At 36.8% G+C, this 17,809-nt stretch overlaps 1 protein-coding gene across 3 annotated transcripts in view; it reads right to left on the bottom strand.

The window, feature by feature from the left end:
• Window positions 1-1,225: 1,225 nt before the first annotated feature.
• Window positions 1,226-17,809, bottom strand: part of LOC119860397 (beta-1,3-galactosyltransferase 2-like) — a 167,778-nt gene continuing 151,194 nt past the window's right edge. For all 3 annotated transcript variants that reach the window (XM_038414051.2, XM_043490904.1, XM_043490903.1), the window contains exon 4: window positions 1,226-2,648. In XM_038414051.2, coding sequence (XP_038269979.1) covers window positions 1,226-2,380 — 1,155 coding nt within the window. In that variant the 5' untranslated portion in view covers window positions 2,381-2,648. The remainder of the gene's footprint in view (window positions 2,649-17,809) is intronic.

Raw genomic sequence — 17,809 nt, 5'->3', positions numbered from 1 at the left:
GAGTCTGTTTTTGAAGCTTTTCTGTCGCAAAATTGTCATTCTTAAATCTTTTACTGAGTGGCCAAAGAGATTGAAGTGTTCTCCTACCGGTTTTTGAATGTTATGATTCCTGATGTCAGATTTGTGTTCATTTATTCTTTTGCATAGAGACTGTCCGGTTTGGCTAATGTACATGGCAGAGGGGCATTGTTGGCACATGATGGCATATATCACATTGGTAGATGTGCAGGTGAATGACCCTGATGGCGTGGCTAATGTGATTAGATCCTATGATGGTGTCATTTGAATAAATATGTGGACATTAGCATACTTCCATAAAACATAGGGAGTGCAATGTCACACCATGACATTGCAACGCTGCTCAAGTTTGACCTCCCATTTTTGCAGTCTTTCCAGCACCCATAGGTCGGTGGCAGGTTTTCCCCTCACTCAGTGAAATGGACACACACCATCCACTATTCCACACAATAAACAAACACATCAGTTACTTACTCTGTTCCTTCATCAGACCTTGTGGAACTCATTTCCCCAAAGTTTGTGTAATATAGGAGTCTGGAGCAGTTGAATAGAGACCATCATGCTGAATCTTAGGTCCTGCAGACTTAAACCCAGTTGAATGACTGCATTGGACTCATTTTGTTTGAACTTGCCCTGCTCTGGAATGCACCCAAGCAGAGAAGGTAGCCAAAGTTTGGAAAAGAAGATGTAAAAAGAAGAACTCAAACTGTTCTCTCCAGCAGCAGCCAGGGCATACAAGATAATTTCCCTCTATATCTGTAGGAAAGGAAAGTAGCCACTGTTGCATCTTTTGGTTTAAAAATCAAATACAGGTAATTATCAAGGGACTAGAAGGTAGCACAAGATGCTAGTGCATGAATAAACTATAGTGTGGTTAGGAAATAAAAGAGAATTCCCTAATTTAATTCCTTTATTTGAAACTCATTTTGAAGTGAAGTAGAATAAAAGCCCCAAATCATTGCAAATTTCAATAATATTTATACCAAAACAGTACTTATGCCGAAGTTGTTCTTTGGGATAAAATACAACTTCAGTATAAAAATTTTTTTTTGTAAAAATAAATTTAATTGAAACCTTAATGAAGGATATTGTGTCAAGTCTGTCTCTTCCTCCATAGAAGGTTCATGGTGAACATTCAGCAATTGTAAGGCTGAAATACTGTAGAAGCCAATATTGTAATCCCAGAAATCTCTGCCATACATTTGCTTTATTTACCACATATATGTTTGTTATTTTGCAATGCTTCCCAGTATAGTATCTGTTCATTTGGATAAATTGCATGGGAGGTAATCAGTCTGTTGTATATACAAGGAGAAAATGGGACTTTATATATATTAAACAAATAGTTACTAGGTGGGGGCACCATATTAATTCCTGCTTGTTCAAGACAAAGAGCTACATAAATATCTTCTAAGTATATATACTTGACTTTTAAAGATGCATTGACAATTTTTGCAGCCAGGGTTCCAGAAAAGACATATCCAGTTCCTGAACAAAAATCAGGGTAGCGCTCGGCTGAGTAGACTTCCTTTGGCACGTACCATTTGCTTTCTTTATTTCGATGAGGCTGACCATTTCTGATAAGGTAGCCAGTGAAATAATACCGTGAAGGAGGCATAAGTGGTCTTAGGAGACTTTGTATTAAATATTCTGTATTAACAAAAACATCACTGTCTGTTTTCATGACAAAATTTGCACCTCCACAGTAGGTGGCAACCCAGTTCAAGCCCATTATGGTTTTAAGAGTTAGGTTCTTGTAGGTGTCCAGAAAGTCTTGTTGAATGATGTCATGAAATTGACTGCTTTCCCGCAGAAGGGCTTCATTTTGCTCTTTGTTGTTAATACCCAACATAAATAAGCGAACAATTTTTATTCCTGGAACCACAGATTCATTTCCCCAGGTTTTCCTGATGGCTTCCCTGTGCTGCTTTTCATCAGCTTTGGTTGTTATTAATAGTATTAAGAAAGGAGTTCTTTCATTACATTTGTCTCTTTCGTTAATAACAAACCTAAAGGGTTGGGTATCATTGAGTTCAGTAGCAAATGGTGCCGCATTTACAGTTAGTCCCCCTATCTTCCTGTTTAGCAAGGATTGTCTGAAGCTGAAAACATTGCTTCTCTGGAAAATGTTTTCTTTTGCTGTCTCAGGTTTCTCATATTCTTTAGCAGGAAATGGAAATCTTTCCATTAAATTCAAGACAGTGTTTTCTTTAATTTTGATTTTTGCTAAAACAGCAGAGTAATTAAGAGTCATAGGAATGAAAAACAAATATATCCCTAGAAAACAGATGGAGCCAATCAAGAAAGTATACATCTTAGAGCACCTCCAAGAAATGGGAAAATATCTTCCACAGCAGGTCATGTTGGTGGTTTTCAAATTGATACAGAACAAACTGCTTTTAGTCACACTGACATCTGAAGAAGAGGGTTTGCTTGCAGCTGATTGGTTTCCTACATGACAAGGTCAGCTGACCAAATCACTTTCATAATATTGATTCTTCAGGGTTCTTTTAATTAAAAATGTCCCCTAATTTACATCCAGACTATACACTGTTGATTGGTCATTTTCTTCTCCAAAGAACTGGTATCCTATGTTTGGACTTTACTGATGCCTTCATTTTCCAACTTTTCTTTCTGAGGATAATACAAATACAAAATTATAAACAAAACACTTATTGCCCAATGCAATTTATCCCAAACTTTATAAACTGGTCAACTTTTATAATATGAAAAACAAATTGCAGCAATGCAATTTCAGTTATATCCAAAATATAACTCTAAATGTTTTCCATATCCTATATGTCTTTCCATTAAAAGTGTGCCTTTAACAGTAATGGAATTATTCTTTTATACTGAGAGAAGAGACCCATAACAAGCAAATATTTATGAAGAATACAGAGCATATTCTATTTTAATTATGTATGTTTATGAAACATGCTAAAATGAACCATATTTGCAGTAACAACGACATCTTGACGTACAGGTGTTTATCTATCTGTATCAATCATAGGTCAATTTGATACATACTCAAGCTCATAACCACACTACAACTGTACTTTCAATTTTAGTTATAATTTGTAAGTGTTTATATTCTTTTTTTGGATGTTATTGTATTTTTAAGTAAAGCTGAGTGAAGTTTTTCATTTGAATAATTTGCTCACCAAAACAAGTTGGGTCATACAAGGGTCAGGTCTACTTTGGTTAATTATTTGGGATGAATAAAAAAACCTGGAAACACTGAAAAAGTTTGCTTTGGCACTTCTGGAACAAAATGTTTTGACTGTTCTTTTCAGTAAGCTTTTTCTTTTCAGAATTTCACTGAATTGTACTAAAAACACATATAAAAAGGAGATTAAAAACAGCACAAATGAAATATTTCATTTTGGGTTGAACAAAATGTTTCCTTTGATCTGAAACTTTTTTAAAGTCTTTCATTTAGAAGGAAAGAACGAAAAAAAAATCATTTTGTGTTGTATTGACCCAAACAGAATTCTCTCTTCTTTTTTAGTTCAAGCCACCAAACTGAAAAATTGGCCACTCCCTCAGTTCTGCTTTTATGTGACTTTTGAGCTCATGAAAGGTGCTAAATACTGAAAGGACTAGAGCTACATAAATGACTTAGGTAGTCAGATAGAAGTCCTCTATCCACAGGCCCTGGAGATCATGGGCAGTGCAGATTCTCTACACCTTAATTCCAGATGGACAGCCTCTAAGGCTTGAGGATAATTCTGTGTCCATTCTGCAGTTTGTAAGGGTCAAACTCCAGTTTCTTCTCCCGCCCCAAAGGATACAAAAACATATCTCTAAAATCAAAAAGCTTTGTAGATACACAGTTTGCAGTGCACTGGAAACTATTACAGCAAAGGGCGCGTCATGGGGGACAACTAGGCATATTACCTGTATTGAACTGCCTTTCACAAACTGAAAGGGCAGAAAACCTGTGGGCTGCATGAGATTAATTTTGTTGAAATAAATTAGAGCTCAGGTTGTATGTTCTCCTCACAGAAAGTCAGGCTATGCAGAGAGGAGATGCATAATGAAAGTCAGCACTGGTGCCAGCAAAGGTTCAGTAAAGGAAACAGACTGGGTCCCTACAATGGGATCCCCCAGGACTGGCGAGAAGGAGTAGCAGAACTCAGTCTGGTGTATAGTTCCTTTCACAATCAGCAGGAAGCCTGGCTCAGAATAATCCAGAATGAAGTAAGGGGGTAAATCCTATCCCATTGACAATAGATCAAATTACCCCTGTTTTTAGCTCACAATACTTTGTATTGTTATTATTTATTATTCCCATCATAGTAAAGAATTCTGCCTCTCCTTCTGGAGCATGTGATAATTTGATCCTAACTCTCTGCTGAAACCTCTATCAAGTTTAACAGTTTAGATGGTTGCTTTTTTACGGTATGACTTCATTCACAGATTTTAAGTCTAGAAGGAACTATTATGAGCATCTAGTCTGATCTTCCTGCATAACAGGCCATAGAACCTTATCCAATAATTCCTGCATCAAGCCCATCATTTCTATTTGAGCTAAAGCATCTTCCAGCAATATATCCAGTTGCGATTTTACAACTTTAAGAGAATTATTCATTTCCCTAGGTAAATTGTTCCAATGCTTAGGCTAGTTTCAGCTTAAGCTCCCAACCATTTGCTTTAACATTAATTCATTAGGAATTGTCAACACCAAATCATTTCACACAGAAAGCCATCAAAGAGGAACCATGGATTTTATATTACCCCTTACATGATTCAGAAAAAAAACCCAGAAAATGAAATTCTTCTTTTCCCATTGGCAAAACCCAGAGCATCAGAAAGAAAAGCCTAATGATACCAAATGGAGGTTCTGCCAAAAGTCATCCTTCTGGAGAGTTGACCATTTTTTCCTGGGGAAAAAACAAAACAAACAAAAAAAACAAATAAAACTTTTTTTAAAATAAAATAAATCAGACACCATCTTATTCTATAAACTTCCAAAAAATAATTTAAAAACTGGCAGCTAGTCAGCCATCAATGATACAGAAGAAGTTAAAGTTTTAGGATAGTGCTTGTTTCTTATTGGCTAAAGTATAGAATAAGTAGAGAATAAAAATCCACACTGTTCTCACCATTTTGGATTTCTTACCAAAACCGTATCAAGTTTCCACTTTGTCATCTTATTTATTCATTGTAAAGCAACTAGTCTGAGATTTGCTTAAAGGAGATTTTTTTAAATAAAATAACTTAACTTTCCTCTGAGCAAATAAGGAATCCTAGCAGCTCTTTTGGAATAAAAAACCCCCAACAACAACATAAAATTTTAGAGCAATGTTTCCAAGACTAGGTGCCTGAAGCAATAATACAAAGCTCATATTTAAAAAGCATGAGTTAGGTTTCCAATAGTCATGAGATAAAAAAATAATAATACTTGTGGAGTTCTTTTTTATTTGATGTCTGACTTTTGCTCCTTCAGGGTTCACATTTTCCAGCATTTTTCCACAACCATGAGGGGTAGAAGAAACTTCCTTAAATAAAATATAATAAAATAAACAAACACATTTTAAAAAAATGGAAGCTGAGATTCTGCTGTGTTACCGTGATTCCAAGGCCGAGGCACTTAAGAAAAACACACCAGATACTGTTAGATTTTAACATGATAAAGTTGCAAAAGTTGACAACTCTGTTAACTTAGGCTCCAAAATCCATATTTAAGACTGAATTTATTTTTTTGGTGCTCTGCTATTATAATAATTAGTGGAACTGTATGGCTTTTATGTACAGGTATAATTGAATATATCTATTTGATTCACAAATCATGCCAAACTCATAATGAAAGAAGAGTTGCACGGGAGAAATTTCTGTGTAGCTCACTTTGGAAAAGAATCTGTGAACAATTCATAAATAGTGTAAGCATGTGATTATTAATAAATTTCATAAGCATGGATAGTTATAGTTTCATTATTGACCTGACTATAGAATGGAACTTTGTAGGTTTTGCTATACAGGCAAGGATGCCATAGTGGAGAAATGGTTATGAAGTCACAGAATCACTGACAGTTTTCATACAAGTGTTATTTCAAACATCAAGCCCTTCTAAGCACTGCAGGTTGGACAGATTTCAAGTAAATAAGACATAAACAAGACTGGAAATATTTTAAAACAGCTTATGTTTGAAAAATACACTGCCCATAAACCAAAGGCGTGCCCAGCATAAATAGAACTGGTGGGATGAGGGAATGGCTCTGTGTCCATAATGCATTCATCCAAGTTGCATTTATCCATCTGATTTATGTTTTACAATAAGTGTAAAGTGAACAGATTAGGAATCTCTAGGTAAAATATCATTATGTGCACAAGTTTAACAGGGGATTCTAAGATGAAAGTTTAAAGTTGTGAATGCTGGCACAAAATTTTAAAAAACTCTCATATTATGTATTTCAGTTCTCACCCAGTTACAGAACCAAAAAAAAATTGCTTTCTTGACTATAGCAGTGCTTTACCTAACAAGAACTGCTAAATGGAGTGATACAAAATTATAGGAAGCTGGGGCAAGCAACGAGAATGTGAGGCATCATGAGGGAACCTCCAAACATGAGGACTTTTGGCTGAAATCTGACACAAAGTTTTGAATCTTCATCTGCTCCTCGAAATATTTTGTTTTTAAGTTAACTCATCACTGCTGGTGGCAAATGAAAAAGAAATGGCTGTGACACAAAAGGCAGGAAGGTCACAAAATGGAGAAGGAATCAGGCAGTGTGAGAGTGGTCAGATATCAAGATGACTTTCACACTTTCTGTGGAAAATAGCAATAAGCGGTGACACTGTCACAGGGCTACAATTCCAAAGGTTCCACAGGTTACCAACACTTTTTGAGCTTTGCTTTTGTCATTCACCATCTTCCTAAAAGTCTCAGTGGGAACAGACAAGTAATTAAAGGTTGCCAATTATGTAGATTGTTAGTATGTTATATTTTAGTGTTGTATTTCATTGGAGTTTTTTGTTGTTTTTTGCGGGTGGTGGTGGGAAGAGATGTCTCTTGGAATTGCCTGTTGAACTTTACTGAGCAAATTAAGGGGAAAATAACAGTTTCTGAAGAGTAAACATACATTATGTTTCCTTTAGATTAATCACATGTACATTGTGTTGAAATGTGTACTTAAAATCATTCAGTTGCATGTAATTATATTAATCTGAATGTTCTATCATTGGGTATTTGTAAGTGAACTGAAAGAAATCACTGATTTTAACACAAAAGAAGATGAATATAACTAAAAATTAGGAAGATTTCATTGGTAGTGTATCTCCGTATGTAATTCGTATGGGGATTATTACTATCAGAAGCAGGATTTTTAACATTAGGTGTTGTCTGACAGTGTAGATGGCAACTGCAAAAAAAATATAACCAAGGATAATAAACAAGCTGACAATCATACAGATAGTACTGAAAGCATTTTTTAGTATAATAGCTTAGCAAGCTAACTTTTATGCTTTACTGGATGGTTTCATTTTCAACAATTATTTTTTACACCAATATGACACCCTTTGTTCTTCCTTTTTCCTGTTTCTTCCAATGCTTCACTTACCTCATAGCTTCCTCACTTTATTACATATTAGAGGGCCTGATGAAAATATTGCATCTTTTCTTAATATAGTGTAGTGAGACCCTCTGAAAATTGGTGATTATGAGTGACTGAAATATTAAATTACAAATATACAGCAACTGTAATACCAAAAGTGCCAATTTATTCCCATTAAGTTAATGAAAAAAGTGAGAAATAACCATATATCTGAATGACAGGAGGAAAACAAAACTAATTCATTTTGCAGGTATTCTTCTTAGAGTAACTCATATTCTTCACCAGAGAACATTACTATCAACATCTTATCTAAACAGATCCATTGTGTTGGGCAACACACACGCACAGAGTAGTGCACAGGGCTGGTAGGGAATTTTCTCTACATGAATTTCTGATGGAAAAAGCCTTTTCCTTTTTGAAAAAAATGAAACTTTCAGTGGGAAAATTTCATATTTTCTGAACATTTTTTCATTTTTTTGTCAGAAAAAATGAAATGACGGCTTTCTGGCTGCATACAAAAAGTGAAATTGATAAAAAGCTTGCAAGAGGACCTGACATGCTAAGAAATTCCATTTTGGTTCTCCTGAAAGGAATTTTTCTCAGAATTTCTGATTGGCAAAATAAAATAATAATAATAATCATTTAGGTTTTTACTTTTCATTCTGAAGCAGGGCAATTTCCGCCCCTCCCCTCCCCAACATTTTTCACAGGACATACATTCCATTTTTAGGCCAGTTCTACAAACAATTCCTGCCCTGAAGAACTTGGAATCTAAATAGACAAAACAAAAACAGGTTGAGGGGATGGGTAATTACACCGAAACAGAGTGAACAATGTGATGGAAACAAATGGGGAAAGATTTTTCCCCCCAGTATTTCCAAATGTTTCACTAATATTGTAGAAGACAACAAATCTGACCATGACATGGTGTACCACAAAGTCTCCAAATGAGAGAACAATTAAAAACAAACAAAAACAACAACAAAAAGCAACACCTTACTGTAGTTTGATATTAAAGTAGAAAATGCAAAGTACCACCTAAACTAAGGGCATTGTTAGAATTTTGGAATTAGAAGATTCATACCTTCTGCCCTCCCAAAAGATTTCCCACCAACTACTGATCCAAGCAAATACTATATTCTGATGCAATCAGAAAGGTCACCGTATGAGGGAAAATAGCATGCAAAGAAATCTAGATCAAATGTTTGTTACAAAACAGTTTGGCAAAAGTTGGCCATTTTTCAATTAGAAAATTTTCAAGTAAAAAAACCCCCAAACAACTCTGATATGTATTAAAAGGGCTAGGATTATTTTTTATTATTTTTTATTTTTGTGATTCCACCAGTTTGAAGAATTTCAGCCTATTGGTTTGTTTGAAGTATTTTATTTTTGTTTGTTTGTATGTATGTTTGCTTATTTCTTACTAGCACTATGCAATTTATGACTGAATTTGTGTTTCTCTGCCAAAACAAAAATACTCAGTAACTACATTTCAGATTTTTTCAGATTAAATTCTTGTTGTTCATGGATATTCCTACAAAGAATTCATATGAATGTCCAAAAGCAAAATGAATGAAGGGTTCACACACATGGTGAACCAAAACTTGGTACTTAGTTTGCGAAACAGTTCATGAATAATTTTCATCACTATTTGCCTACTTTTACATGCAAGTATATTAAGATAACAGAAAAATCATATAGAAAACTGCATGTTATACTGCTGATATATATATAAATTATCACCTCAAAATATGAGAGCAATTTTTCTATTAATAAATTGCTTTAGTTATGTGAGTTGATAATGGATATTTTTTTCTTTGTGCTCTTCCTGATCATGCTGAACCTTCTCGGTATAATTGTCTTTTGCTTACCTTGTTTTTATACCACTGTAACTTTTTGGATGAAAGCCTGGGCCTATTGAAAAGGCAATGGCAAATACCTAGAACACATTCCTTAAAACAGCTTAGAACATTCACATTTCACAGTTTGATAAATAATTACATGATTGGATTCAGCATTCATGCTGCTGAACAAGGCTGTATTCATATTTGCAAATATTCATTGTACTTTACACTTTGCACTTTTGACTCTTAACATGTTCAGGCAGACATACTCACCACCAGCTCTGTCTTGTCTATTAAAATCCTTCACAGAAAGAACACTACTAAAATGCATTTTGAAAACAAGAACCTTTCTTACATAGATTCACGGTAGCTAAGCTGATTTAGAGCTCATGCAGGTTTACTCTTCTGAATGAGTAATGAATTAAACTCCCAGTTCCTTAGAGCACTAGTTAATGATCATCTAAAGTAGCAAAAGAGATCTGGGAGTGGTTTTTTTAATCTATCAAGGTTGATTTTTTTCATGAATGAGTGGGACCTACAAGTTAAAGAAACTTATATTGCATTTTGATAACGCTTTGTTTCCTTGTTCAATGCCTGAAATAAGAGAGATGTTAAAGTTTAGTTGAATCTCACTTATCTAAGGAATCTGTACTTCCCTAACTTTATCTTTGTTCTGTTATGGTTGATACTAAAAAATTGTAGAGCTGGTTTTCTATGGAATTTAGAATTTTTCACACTGCTAAATTTTCAGGTTGTTTTTTTTTTAAATCCAAGCTGGAAAATTTAAGATTGCTTTCACTGTGATGTCAATGTAACAATCAGTGAAATTAGAACAGAAATTGAACCCAAGATCCAATAGGGTACTTAAATTCATGTTTAACTTCAATGGGAATATTCACATACTTGTAGTTAAGAAACTGCTTCCTGTTTATTTGTATTAGGGCTTTAATATACAATTGTAGGAGCTTTGTTCTGGTTTTTTTTCCCAGGAAACTGGGCAAGGACATGCTCCTACTCCCATTGAGTTCATTACAATCAGTTGGGGATTAGAGTGTAGAATTACAGTGTAATACTGAGATGATAGAATATTAAAGATGTAGTGGGAAAGATCAGCTATAGGATACATACCATACTGAAGAGTTGTCAACTAGATTTCAGAATTGCGGAGAAAAATTCTGTCCATCTCTAAGGCAAGGTGTTATCAGGAATGAGATCTAGAAGCCAGAAAAGTGAATTGAATTTCTTTTTATGTTCCTTTGAATATCACACAACTAAAATGGCTGAATATAGGGATAATGGAGGATACTGTAATATTTGAGTAGAGCTGAGCTACTAGCAAAAAGCATTCTCCAAATTCAAATACAGAATTTTGATTTTATTATAGATGTGACCCTTTGGCATTTGCTTTACATAGACCTTACAGTACTTGATCTTTACTAGAAATACTATGAAAAGTAAAGGTTAAGCTTGAATATTCATCAGAAGTTGATTTCTAATTGTGTAGTCAGTTGTAAAATTGGCATGTCATGCAATGTCAGTTAGTTATAGTCCCTAGGTCATCCAAATATTAAACAGAAATGATAATTTGTGACTAATGTAATGAAAAAACACAGCATGAATTGCAAATACATATAATGAATGGAATTATATGGCATTAAATCATATAACAAAAAGTTTAATTTTATTTAAAGCTTTTAAAACACAAAACACTACAGTCATGGAATTATGTTACAAAATATGAAAAACAAATATACCCAATTTCTAGGTAAAGTCACTACTCAACCAGCCAACCAACCACACACACAAATCAGTTCAGTAATTCAAATTCTGACTGATTCCATTAAAATTAGATTCTTAAAAGTTCAGGATAGTCATTCTTTTCTCCACACTACACTTGTGGGCAACTACTCCATTATTAGCTTTTGACCTACAATATAGACATAGGAACTTGTAGATGATTGGAAAAAAATCAATACCTAGTTTGCATAAACTTGTTAGATAAAAGGAGGACACCCATCAAGTTAAATCTAGATCTGAATTCACATTTCTTCATAATTCAGATCCACAGTTCTGCTTTGTATTTATCTCTAGCACCCAATACAGCATGAATTCTAGGAATGTGTTTGCGAGAAATAGGAATGACCCAAGCCTAAAGATGTGCAAAGGATGGAAGTTCCATTTTGTGAAGGACTTTGAAGTGTCACAATTTGGCTTTGCTCTGAATAGGCATGAAAGCAGACATTTTATAACCTCTCCATGAAGGGAAATATTGGGAAAAAATAGTTTCTAAATGATCAAAATGTTTTGCTTCTATTTAGACTGCTTAAATGTTGTATTACATTATAATATAATATAACACATTTTAAAAAATCTAAATGAAAAAATCAAAATCTTTCGTTACAAAAATGTCAAAATGCGATGTTTCAATATTGCTGGGATTCCCCCTCCCCCAGATTTCTATGAAATGAAAGTCTATTGAAAGTGATCTGATTTCAAAAAGCAGTTTTTGAATTTCAATTAGGACAGACTATGGTTCCAGCAAAATATCTCCCAAGGAGTGGAGGGACAAGACAAGAAGTTTATCATGGGGAGCAGGTTTCCTCCTCCCTTTTTAAAGTGACTACAGCTTTAACCTTTCCCATGTCCAGCAGAACTGCAATAGCAAGCAGGTAGCAGAGATATTTTGGGGACCTGTACTTTTAACAAGAGGAACTGTCCCTGTACCCCACCACACACACACAAGTTTCTCTTCAGTCCAAGCCCTGGCCACTTTAGTGCTGTCTCACTTTATAGTTTCTCCCACTGTACCTACTTCTGTTCATTGCAGATGTCAGTCATTCCCTCTCATGCAATGTTTTTCTGTTTCCTATTTTGGAAGCAGCAGGTTTTTGGTCAGAGCAGTTATGTACTTCAAGGTGTTTCATGTGGAAGAAGCTGCTGTAGATGGGTGTATCACTGCTGCACAGGTGCCTCATCTTGCTGAGGTGAGCAGCAACTTGACCAGTTTTATAGTGAGTTAATGGCTGAGTTAAGGAGAATCCAGCCATCCTCATCTAGCAAGAGCTCATTGCATTGTGCATCATCCTCTCTTGTACATTCCACTGCTCAGGTGGACAAGGACTAACATATGTGGAGCCCAATGTGGCCTCCAGACTCAGTTATCACCTAGATATGTGGGGCACAGAAACTGGGTACTGGCCTGTGCTGCTCCCTGGAGCCAAGCACCCTGTTCACAGTACACGCTGGACTGCAGGCTGAATTGAACATTTGTTCTGGCATGACTGAGGGATGTCCAAGACAAATTTGAAAGGCATTGTGATTGGGTAGCTGGAGGTGTCCATGCATACCCTGAAATGATGTCATCGAACATGCAATTCATCTAGACTACCATCCATGAGTGCCAGTGTAACCACCACACCTCCTGGATGCAATGTTCTGTCCCATCTATTGGCACTGAGACCCTTAAAGAGAGAGAGAAAATGAGTCTGCTCTACAGTTTTAGCTAACAGGCAGTTGGCTTTTAGCTCATGTGGTAGAGGCTCATGCACTAAGCTCTAGAGGCCCCAGGTTCGATCCTGTCTGCCAGTGTTATTCCAGCACCAGTTCCAGGACCAGCACTGGAATTATTCCCACCTAGAGACCAAGATTCCCTATTGGATCATCATCTTCAGCTAAGGTAAGGCCGGAGATCCATCCTCCTCCTCATTTGCTCAGGGAAATGCTTCTCACAGTCACTCCCTCCCCACAACAAAACCACAAGAGCCAGGTCCTACACCAGGAACCATGTGGGTGGCTCTTACACATGCACAGTGCAAGGCAGCTGCAGTCCTAAGACCCTTAAATCACTGATCAGTCCAGACAGGCCACAACTTAAGGAACCTCAGTGAGGGGATATTAGGGGCACAGGCTAGGAACCAGAGCAATAGAGCTCCCAGGAGCTAGATAGCTGGAGGGAACTATAGAATTTATCTGTGTCCAACAGTCCCAATATAGAATCTGCTTTATAGTCACAACAGCCGAGCCCTATCTCTTCTCCACACACCCAAGTGTCTTGGTCTGTGCTTTTTCTTTTATAAGCTCCTTGTATGCCTGTCATTCCAGATGATCCCAAAGTTCTTTCCAAACTCCAAGCCGATTTCTGCATCTTCATGATGGAAGTTTCTCCTGAAAAGGGACACTCTAGTTTGTCCCAGGAAGCATTTTGTTCACCTATGAAATGCAACCAGCTCTGGGGTGAGATGTGGCACCTGATCAGCAGTAACAGCACTTTACTTTAGCAATTTAGGACAGGATGTGAACAGGAATTTTGTTATCCAATAGGAAGAGTGTATGTGGGAGGGACGATTTAGGGGTACTGAATGTAATTCTCCACACTGGAATTTGGCCAGGACAATGGGATGAACACAGACACCTGTCTGGAGAAATCTCCAGTGGGTCCACATGCAGCAGCCAATTTGCCTAGTAATACCAGAAACAGTGGGAACTTCATAAAGTTCTGGGTCTAAATAGGAAAAAAAATTCTAGGTAGATATAAAATGTCAATGAAGAAAAATATACCTGGATAATGCCCATTTGTGGCGATCCTGGTAAAGCCTTTTGTACTTTGGGTCAATGGGAATTCATTATTGGCCATGGATGCAAAACCAACTTAAGGCAGCATGCAGCAAATGATGGATACAAGAAAAAAGCACAGGTCAAAGTCTGAAATATTAACAAATTCTTAGTCTCTTCAAACATTGAAAATGACAAAATTGCAGCATGTGAAATTGCAACCATTTATCACATAGTTAACCACAGCATTATTGGCACACTCCATGCTGTTGTAGCTAAGCTTGTTAGTGAAATGGTTCACAATTCAAATACTGATAAAAATTGCCTTGTGCAAGAACAAAGCAAGAGCTATTAGGGACCACTGTTTTGCCTCCAAAATCTGTGAGGGATTGTTTACAGAATTAAGTAAGGTTTCAGAGTAGCAGCCGTGTTATTCTGTATTCGCAAAAAGAAAAGGAGTGGCACCAAATACTTGTGGCACCTTAGAGACTAACAAATGTATTAGAGCATAAGCTTTCGCTACAGCTCACTTCATCGGATGCATTTGGTGGAAAAAACAGAGGAGAGTTTATATACACACACACAGAGAACATGAAACAATGGGTTTATCATACACACTGTAAGGAGAGTGATCACTTAAGATAAGCCATCACCAGCAGCAGGGGGGGAAAGGAGGAAAACCTTTCATGGTGACAAGCAAGGTAGGCTAATTCCAGCAGTTAACAAGAATATCAGAGGAACAGTGGGGGGTGGGGTGGGAGGGAGAAATACCATGGGGAAATAGTTTTACTTTGTGTAATGACTCATCCATTCCCAGTCTCTATTCAAGCCTAAGTTAATTGTATCCAGTTTGCAAATTAATTCCAATTCAGCAGTCTCTCGTTGGAGTCTGTTTTTGAAGCTTTTTTGTTGAAGGATAGCCACTCTTAGGTCTGTGATCGAGTGACCAGAGAGATTGAAGTGTTCTCCAACTGGTTTTTGAATGTTATAATTCTTGACGTCTGATTTGTGTCCATTCATTCTTTTACGTAGAGACTGTCCAGTTTGGCCAATGTACATGGCAGAGGGGCATTGCTGGCACATGATGGCATATATCACATTGGTAGATGCGCAGGTGAACGAGCCTCTGATAGTGTGGCTGATGTGATTAGGCCCTATGATGGTATCCCCTGAATAGATATGTGGACAGAGTTGGCAACGGGCTTTAACCCAGGAACCTATTTCCCCATGGTATTTCTCCCTCCCACCCCACCCCCCACTGTTCCTCTGATATTCTTGTTAACTGCTGGAATTAGCCTACCTTGCTTGTCACCATGAAAGGTTTTCCTCCTTTCCCCCCCCTGCTGCTGGTGATGGCTTATCTTAAGTGATCACTCTCCTTACAGTGTGTATGATAAACCCATTGTTTCATGTTCTCTGTGTGTGTGTGTATATAAATCTCTCCTCTGTTTTTTCCACCAAATGCATCTGATGAAGTGAGCTGTAGCTCACGAAAGCTTATGCTCTAATAAATTTGTTAGTCTCTAAGGTGCCACAAGTACTCCTTTTCTTTTTAGAATTAAGTAACATCACCACCAGAAAAACCCATGTATTTCTCTTTAGCAATTAATGCCTCAAATAATGTAAATCAATTACAAATCAATGTACTTACAATACTTTACTATATCAGATGGCATTCAGTACTAGTTGCTTGACTTTTATGAAGACTATGATGAATCTGCAAGTGGCCTTCATCATTCTGTAAAGAACTGCCTAGAGAAACACCAGATAACATTAATTGTATTACCACATACTCTAAGGCAAATATGAACATTGGCAAACACAATTCAATATTTCTGTTATGTGCCAAAAAAAATATGTGACCATATTCTGAGGCCAACTGCCTGACATACATAATCCACAGTACTTACAAACATGCAAGTGATCACCTGTCAGTTGACACAAATGATTGTGTTGAAAATTTACAATCATTTGTGTGTGTTCACACAGGTCAGAAGTGGAGGGTTTTTTTGAGTTTGTTCAAACTGAATGGAAAGTAGTACAGTAAAATGTGAAAAGAAAAGGAGTACTTGTGGCACCTTAGAGACTAACAAATTTATTAGAGCATAATAGTAAAATGTGAGTACATGGCAACTGACCAACTTTTGAGAAAGTGGCCAGAGATTAGAGCCTACTTCAAATAACTAAGGGAGTCTTGCCCAGCCACTTTAAAGAAGATTTGCACCAGAAATAGTATATATTTGGCATTGTGGATATTTACATGTGGAAAAAACACAATGCAGTTTCTGTCTTCAACAAACTTGTGAAGAGTTGGAGGAATCCTAGCTATGAATTACTTGTGTGCAAGCAGAGATGTACCTTTTTAAGATAAACATGCTAAACCAGAAGGATGATTTTTTTAATTCCAAGCCAAACTGATGGAAAATCTATTTCCACAACAAAAAGTGAAGTAAAACAAGGCTTTATTAAGTTTTATGACTAAGCTTTTGACAATTGGATTGATTTCTCTTCTGCCAATATAATGATGAAGCTGAAACTTATCAGATTCTCTGGGAAGCTTAGTTTCTCAGACCTTGAGAATGTAACTAGCACTCAAAATTAAGGAAATCACGTATTGATCATCTCTATGAGGAATGTGCACCGGATGAGATGCCATTGATACATCAAGAACTGAAATTTTAAGTATGTCAGTGAAAAGTGGATGGATGTGTTTCAGAAGCGTGGGTCTGAAATTCTGAAAAACTTGTTTCAAACTGTGCTTTCTACTTACTGTACCAGAATGAAATGCATTTGTACAGAGGATTTTTTTCTTATTGTGGAATAAATGATCTGACAATGGAACAGATGCAGCATAGATTTAATTAAAAGCAAACTCAAAATTTGCATAAACTTCCAGTTATCTTCAAAAGATTTCTTCATCTCCATACAACAGGCTCAGGAGTTGCTGCAAAAAGGAGCAAGAAATACTCCTGGCAAACATATGTGAGTACAGCTTATTAATTATATAATTATTATTAGTAGGCTCCCCACACCTCAAGTTTCAAAGGTCACCATCTCTGAGCTGGAGCCAGAAATCACTACCTCTTCAGGTGCCGGTGTGGGTGGAAATCTGTCCCTTATTTTTTAAATATAAAGTTGGGAACCCTATTCTCCACATGCTATCCTTCAACAAAAAAGCTTCACAAAGTAAAACTATTTCCCCATGGTATTTTTCCCCCCCACCCCACCCCCCACTGTTCCTCTGATTTTTGTTAACTGCTGGAATTAGCCTACCTTGCTTGTCACCATGAAAGGTTTTCCTCCCCCCCCCCCCCCGCTGGTGATGGCTTATCTTAAGTGATCACTCTCCTTACAGTGTGTATGATAAACCCATTGTTTCATGTTCTCTGTGTGTATATAAATCTCTCCTCTGTTTTTCCACCAAATGCATCCGATGAAGTGAGCTGTAGCTCACGAAAGCTTATGCTCTAATAAATTTGTTAGTCTCTAAGGTGCCACAAGTACTCCTTTTCTTTTTGCTTATCAGGGCATTAACTCCCCCTCACAAGTGTTGAGTCCATTGTACAAAAAAACAAAAAGAGACTGACCGGTGTCAATAGTGAGCTCCTGGCTCTCTAGGTCTCCAGAGCACAAGGCTTGAATCAGCATTTGAACTTTTGGGTGCTTATCCTAAGTAAACACTCCATCACGAGGCACAACTCCCCAACTGTGTAACAACCAGAACTAAGGACCAGCTCCTTGTCTGGTATAAACCAGGGTAGCTTCACTGACTCCCACTTTCACTTACCACAATATTCAGCAGCAGCCCATGCTTTAAAAGATTTGTCTGCATGTTCTTCCCTT

Source organism: Dermochelys coriacea, chromosome 8 (genome assembly GCF_009764565.3).
Source record: "Dermochelys coriacea isolate rDerCor1 chromosome 8, rDerCor1.pri.v4, whole genome shotgun sequence".
Classification (NCBI taxonomy): domain Eukaryota; kingdom Metazoa; phylum Chordata; order Testudines; family Dermochelyidae; genus Dermochelys; species Dermochelys coriacea.
This window is presented reverse-complemented; position numbering and strand designations above follow the sequence as displayed.